We start from the raw sequence: 6,872 nt of genomic DNA on the forward strand, positions 1-6,872 counted from the left end.
TGTCTCACCAAGTTGCCCAGGCTGGTCTTGAACCCCTGGACTCAGGCAATCCTCTCACCTCGGCCTCCCAAAGTGCTGGGATTGTAGACGTGAGCCACCGTGCCTGGCCAGAAGCAGATTTTTAGTGAGCTAGGCCCCTTCAGCTCAGATGGAGAGGGTGTGTTAAGGGATGCTACTTTTGAGATTTTAACCAGGAATGAGCATGCTGGAGCCTTCCTGGCAGCAACACCCAATACCCATTTCCACACTCCTTGGCTTCCCTTAGCCAAAGCCCACAACAGAAGGGAGAAGGATAAGGAGATTAACATTGGGGTGGTAAATGGCAGGGATGGCGATGTAGCCAGAGGGCAAGGAAGAGGAAAGCAAGAGACTTCGTGTTTTTGGTATTTAACACATAAAGCTTGTTGAGGCGGGTAGACTGGGTGACCAGGGTCGGTGGGGGAGGACGGTGTGGGTGGCCGTGAGAAAATCCTCCCTAAGCATTCCAGGGGTGAGCCAGCCAGGAAGGGACTAAACGGACATCCACAGGACCCAGAACAGGGAGTGGCCATTCTCTCCGCTGGGGGCTATAGGTACAGCAGGCTTTTAGACGAGGCCTAGAAAAGTCACGGGCAGCTTGCCAGGTGGAGGATAGGCAGGCAATCAAAGGACCAGAACCAGGCCAGACACAGTGGTCCGCAGCTCACTGGCCAGGGGCATGCCTAGGGACCTTGGCGCCAAGGTTGAAGGGGAACAACTTGGTTCTGGCCGCCTGGAGCAAGCCGCTCTTCATGCGGCTTCCAAGACCGCTGCGGCCCTGTGGTCCCTGGAGACCCTCCCCTCCCCAGGTCCAAGCAGCTGCTGGAGGGAAGAGGGAGAGAAAAAGGAAACCAGCTTGAGAAACGGATAGATGTGCCCGCGTAGGGAGGGCGCATGTCCCTGTACTTTGTGTACGTGCGCGGCCAGAGGCTGGGGAGGATCCCCCAGTCTCGATTTGCAGGAGGAGCCTGCGGAGCCGCCCTAGCCGCGCGTGTGTGGTGTGACTGATGGGGAGGGGGGGGTCAGCCGATCCCTCCCTCTACACTCCCTCCCGTCCCCGAGGCAGTGCCAGGCTCTCAGGGCCAGGCGAGGGGGGAAGAGGGTCCCCGCGGCTGCCCACAGTAAATGGAATCCGGCCAGCCCACAAAGCACCTAGGACCGGGCAGATCCCGGCGACAGGCGGAGTGGCTGCAAAATCACCGCCAGGGCCGCAGCGGGAGAGGCGGAGTCTCGAGGGGGAGGGGAAGGACGGAGGCGGGGCCGCCCAGACAGGCCTGGAAACTGCTGGAAGACCGCAGTACCGCCGCCTCCTCTCCTTCCGCCGCGCGCCGGCAAAGAGTCCCCCGTCAGTCCCGGCCGGCGCCCTTCCCCCCAGGCGGAGCTACGCCCCGCGGCGAGCCGCCGGCCCTTCCTCGGCTGCCCGCAGCGTCGGGATCTGGGGATGCCCAGGGTTGGGTACCGACTTCCACGCCGTCCCTTTGTCGGGATGCGAGTTGTGCAGGGTAGATTCTAGGAAAGGGACCAGGTCTTTCTAGCTGTCCTCCGAGCCCTGACCTCTTGAGTATGGGGGCGCCGGCTTCACAGATTTTGGGGGAGGGCAGGTCGACCGCGCACGTCGTATGAGCACTTCCAGTCCTCAATCCTGATGGGGTCACGTCACGTCCTGGACGTACGGATAAGGGGCTGTGAACACCCGCAAACGAGCGTGAAAGGATCCGCAGTGGGTCTCGAAACTGAGACTGAAGCCGGATGCTTGGGCTCTTGCCCGCCTTCTCTCCTATTTCGGATCATGACGTCAAGGTGGGCGGGCGGCGACAGGTGCGGGGTTGACAGGCATCCTCCTTTAAGGCGGAGGGATCCGGGGAGAGGGCGACTGTGCGGTGCTTCGCCTTATTTAGAGCAACTGGGGGCGCGCAGTAGCTCTCTCGAGTCACTCCCGCGTCGCACGGCGGTGTGTGCGTTTCGGACGGCCCCGGCCTCCCCGCTCTCTAGTGCTTGCGGCCCTTCATTTCCAAGGTAACGCCGTTCCCCTTCTGGGTTAATGTCTCTCTCGAGTGCGCTTTCGAGCTGCTTTTGTTCTCTGTGCTCTCGAAGGCCCCGTTGTGGGGTGGCCTGTGGGGTAAGACTCCAGAATGTTTCTCCGGGCGGTGAAGGCTCTTAAGCCTTTTTTCGGTCCTCCCTGGTGTGCTTGGGCGGCGGGGCTTTCTCCGGGCGGCGACGAGCCCGACGCGGCGGGCGGCGGGGCTGGGGCAGTGGGCAGCCGCACGTGGTGGCCGCGCCGGCCCGGGACGCTGCCATGTTTTCCTCTCCACTTCCGGACGCGGCTACGGGGCGCCGGAGGGTCCGCGGGGGGTGGGGAGCGCGCGCTTGAGTGACTCAGCACGGCCCAGCGGCTCTGGTTTTGCCACCTTTCCTGTGGGACGCGTTTCTCAGGTCCCTTTGGGTGCTTTTGTTCTGTGGGGGACTGCGGCGAGGAAGGAACGTTTTCGGTCTCCTGCTCTTGGGGCTTCCTCTTTCCAGATTTTTCCTGCAGAGGAGGGGAGGAGCAGGCTCTGAGATTCATGGGCTCCCTCCCCCTCCTCGACAGCTGGGATTGTTCTGGAAGCTTCTGGATCGATCCTGGCGCCCCGCCCCAGTGCCCGGATGCTGGGGCGAGGGGAGGGTGCACGACTGCGCCCCCTCCTCGCGTGGACGCAAGTCCGGCAGTGACGAGGGTCGGTCTGGCGGCTACGGCCACCATCTTAACCCGTGTTGGCTTGGGTCCTATACTGTACTTGTCTGTCCGTGAGGGTTCATGGTGGAGCTTTTGCTTTATCGATTCCGTGTTTGATTTAGTTGTCTCTTTTCCTTGGATTATTTTGATCTGCCTTCTGGGGCAGCAGTCCCGACCCTAGGCTCGACATAGTATGTATATACATCTAAGAGGGAAGAGTTGAAAACTACTGCCGTTTTTGTGTTAAATTGCTCACTTTGTCCTCCCTCTAATCGAAAAGTAAGTGTAGTGAGTGGCTTTTCTCATTTAAAGGTTTGTAGGGATTACTTGGGGCTGCTGTTCCTAGATAACTGGGTTGGGACCAGCTTTCTGAGTTTCTAAATCTACCAGGTGATGCAGAGGCTGCTTGCTGGTGCTAAGGTCCCGTCGAAGAAACCTGACAATATTGGAATGAAGAATGATCTAGATTTTTGCTTTTTAATTGGCTTCCCAGTTAGTGTAGCCTGAGATTTTTCTTTTTAAGAAAAAACTTTGTTTCTCAGGAAGGGCCAGAAGGCAGATCACCCCCCAACTGCTCAGAGCAGTTTGAACTCCATCTTTAAGGGCTTAACAATTAAAATGGCTATGAACTTTAAAGTAATTAATTACAGGGTCATGTGTTCCTTTGTAGTTATTGACCATTTTTATTTTAGATGCCTGAGGAAGTGCACCATGGAGAGGAGGAGGTGGAGACTTTTGCCTTTCAGGCGGAAATTGCCCAGCTCATGTCTCTCATCATCAATACCTTCTACTCTAACAAGGAAATTTTCCTCCGGGAGTTGATCTCTAATGCTTCTGACGTGAGTGCTCTGGTTTTCTCGGTTGGTGTTTCTGAGCACTCTAGAAGGAAGGACAAGGAGTGGTTTGGCATTTGGTGGGGGCTACTGTCAAGGAGAATAAACCAGCAGCTAATACAACAAGATTTGCCTTACTCTAGGTGGCCATCTTGAGCTTAAATGGGGGAAGGGACTATATATCCAGGGCAAGTGGGATAATGTTATCTGACTTGGTCTCAAGTTTCAAGTTACGGGGTAATCAGAATTGAGGCTATTTGAGAGCACAGTACAAGATTTTCTTTGTGAAGAGGGGGCTTTAAGAAAGGAAAACTAAGGTGGTATTTGTACTATTTTTAGGCCCTGGACAAGATTCGTTATGAGAGCCTGACAGACCCTTCCAAGTTGGACAGTGGCAAAGAGCTGAAAATTGACATCATCCCCAACCCTCAGGAGCGCACTTTGACTTTGGTGGACACGGGCATTGGCATGACCAAGGCTGACCTCATAAACAATTTGGGAACTATTGCCAAATCTGGTACTAAAGCTTTTATGGAGGCTCTTCAGGTATGTGGCAGTTGGGCTAGGCACACTCGTCAGTGTTCTTTGGCTTGCTGCTTCACAACTTGTGTTTGACTTTTTGAAATACTTGTTGGCAGGCTGGTGCAGACATCTCCATGATTGGGCAGTTTGGTGTTGGCTTTTATTCTGCCTACCTGGTGGCAGAGAAAGTGGTTGTGATCACAAAGCACAATGATGATGAACAGTATGCCTGGGAGTCTTCTGCCGGGGGTTCCTTCACTGTTCGCGCTGACCATGGTAAGTTGGCCTTCTGTTAGAAGGTGGCTGGGTTAGAATCCTCCGGGGGAACCCGTAGTAGGAATTTTGAAGCTGGGTCTGTGGCTTATGCCTGTAATCCCAGCACTTTGGGAAGCAGAGGCTAGGGACTTGCCTGAGCCCAGGAGTTTGAGACCAACCTGGGTAACATAGTGAGAGCTTGTCTTTATTATAAAAATTAGCTGGGCATGGTAGCAGGTACCTGTAGTTCCCGCTACTACCTAGAAGACTGAGGTGGAAGGATTGTGAGTGACCCCAGCAGGTCGAGGCTGCAGTAGTGCCACAGCACTCTAGCCTGGGCGACAGACTGCAACTCTGACTCAAAAAGTTTTTTTGAGCACCCTGTCTGTAAAGCAGTTATTTCATTGTACTTTTGCTTATAGTTTTACCACCTAAAACTCTAGTGATGATTTTCTAGGTGAGCCCATTGGCAGGGGTACCAAAGTGATCCTCCACCTTAAAGAAGACCAGACAGAATACTTGGAAGAGAGGCGGGTCAAGGAAGTGGTGAAGAAGCATTCGCAGTTCATAGGCTACCCCATCACTCTCTATGTGAGTATGAACTTCAGCCCTGTTACTCTCATATGCTGGAAGGCTCCACTTCTGGGGACTCTCATGGTCCCTGACTTTGGCTTTTCTTGGTGTTCTGTACTCCCCAACTGACCGTTGTTTTTTGGGACTTTAGTTGGAGAAGGAACGAGAGAAGGAAATCAGTGATGATGAGGCAGAGGAAGAAAAAGGTGAGAAAGAAGAGGAAGATAAAGATGATGAGGAAAAGCCCAAGATTGAAGATGTGGGCTCAGATGAGGAGGACAGTGGGAAGGACAAGAAGAAGAAAACCAAGAAGATTAAGGAAAAGTACATAGATCAGGAAGAGCTAAACAAGACCAAGCCCATTTGGACCAGAAATCCTGATGACATTACCCAGGAGGAGTATGGAGAATTCTACAAGAGCCTCACCAATGACTGGGAAGACCACTTGGCAGTCAAGGTGAGAAAGAATCCCTGCATGTTAGCTCAGCTGGAGAGGAGAGGAGTAGGTGGAAGGGCGTTAGTATGTAGTAAATACACACAACTTGCCAAACTGGTTGGTAGCTGAAAACTGGGATGAAAGCCATCGAGCCACATTAGTTCACTTAACTGATGACCCTGCCACGGTGGAGACATGCCACCCTTCCTAATCTCGCTTTCTCTACTGATAGAAATCTGGGCAGTGCCCAAGCAGCCTTACACATCTACGATTCTTGTTAGTGGGGCTATATTCTCATTTCCCGAAGGATAAAACACAGCTAGTCCTATTGTAGATTCATTTAGGACATCAGGGCTTAGTTTTCTCCAAAGCTGCCTGTAGTGTCAACTCTTTCCCTAGTGCTTAGGGAAGATACTTGTTCCAGTTTGGTGCTAAAAGGCATTGTTATCCTGAAATACACTAATGTGCTTATCTTGGGATTTCCTTTCAGCACTTCTCTGTTGAAGGTCAGTTGGAATTCAGGGCACTGCTATTCATCCCTCGTCGAGCTCCGTTTGACCTCTTTGAGAACAAAAAGAAAAAGAATAACATCAAACTCTATGTCCGTCGTGTGTTCATTATGGACAGCTGTGATGAGTTGATACCAGAATATCTCAGTGAGTTTCTCCTTGGCCTAATTTGGTTCGGTGACTCTTAGGTGACCTTCTGCAACTGTACTGGGCCTAAAGTCTATATGTAGGTGATTAACAGCTGTGTGCAATATAGAAAGTAAAGGTTCAGGGGAGGACAGTAGAGCCTTGTGCTTGAATCTAGGTGAGCAGGTTTGGTCTAGCTGTTTTTCCTGAGCTTTCTATACTGGTTGTTGGCAGACTTCATCCGTGGTGTTGTTGATTCTGAGGATCTACCCCTGAACATCTCTAGAGAGATGCTCCAGCAGAGCAAAATCTTGAAAGTCATTCGCAAAAACATTGTTAAGAAGTGCCTTGAGCTCTTCTCTGAGCTGGCTGAAGACAAGGAGAATTACAAGAAGTTCTATGAGGCATTCTCTAAAAATCTAAAGGTAAGGAGCAAATGCTTGTTTCTTTGACCACTTGTGTTTTGAGTTGAAGGTGGGATGGGATTCTGGCTGGAGTGCAGTGACACAGTCATGGCTCACCATAGCCTTGACTTGACCTCCTGGACTCGGGATTCTTTGGAGTAGCTAGGACTACAGGTATATGCCACCATTCCTGACCATTTTATTTTTTTTCCTTCCTCTTGGAGTCTCACTTCATTGCACGCTCATGGCCACCGCAGCCTTGACCTGCTGGGCTCCGATGATCCTTCCACCTCAGCCTTCCAAGTAACTGGAACTACAGGCGCATGCTACCACGCCCGGCTAATTTTTTTTTTTTTTTTGAGTTGGAGTCTCACTCTGTTGCCCAGACTGGAGTGCAGTGGCTGCTCCCGGCCACCGCAGCCTTGACCTTCTGGGCTCCGGCGATCCTTCCCCCTCAGCCTTCCAAGTAGCTGGAATTACAGG

At 52.5% G+C, this 6,872-nt stretch overlaps 1 protein-coding gene across 3 annotated transcripts in view; it reads left to right on the forward strand.

The window, feature by feature from the left end:
* Positions 1-1,417: 1,417 nt before the first annotated feature.
* Positions 1,418-6,872, forward strand: part of HSP90AB1 (heat shock protein 90 alpha family class B member 1) — a 7,374-nt gene continuing 1,919 nt past the window's right edge. Inside the window, exons 1-8 of one of the 3 annotated variants that reach the window (XM_021717889.1) lie at positions 1,418-1,468; positions 3,424-3,570; positions 3,904-4,110; positions 4,203-4,362; positions 4,799-4,932; positions 5,066-5,371; positions 5,841-6,006; positions 6,220-6,410. In XM_021717889.1, the coding sequence (XP_021573564.1) occupies positions 1,460-1,468; positions 3,424-3,570; positions 3,904-4,110; positions 4,203-4,362; positions 4,799-4,932; positions 5,066-5,371; positions 5,841-6,006; positions 6,220-6,410 (1,320 nt within the window). In that variant the 5' untranslated portion in view covers positions 1,418-1,459. Of the gene's footprint in view, positions 1,469-1,804; positions 2,035-3,412; positions 3,571-3,903; positions 4,115-4,202; positions 4,363-4,798; positions 4,933-5,065; positions 5,372-5,840; positions 6,007-6,219; positions 6,411-6,872 lie in introns of those variants that run through there. The other 2 variants (XM_008068685.2, XM_021717890.1) reach the window with 2 other exon arrangements.

The sequence above is a fragment of the Carlito syrichta genome, unplaced genomic scaffold (genome assembly GCF_000164805.1).
Source record: "Carlito syrichta isolate Samal-C Ts95f unplaced genomic scaffold, Tarsius_syrichta-2.0.1 Scaffold311474, whole genome shotgun sequence".
NCBI classification, from domain to species: domain Eukaryota; kingdom Metazoa; phylum Chordata; class Mammalia; order Primates; family Tarsiidae; genus Carlito; species Carlito syrichta.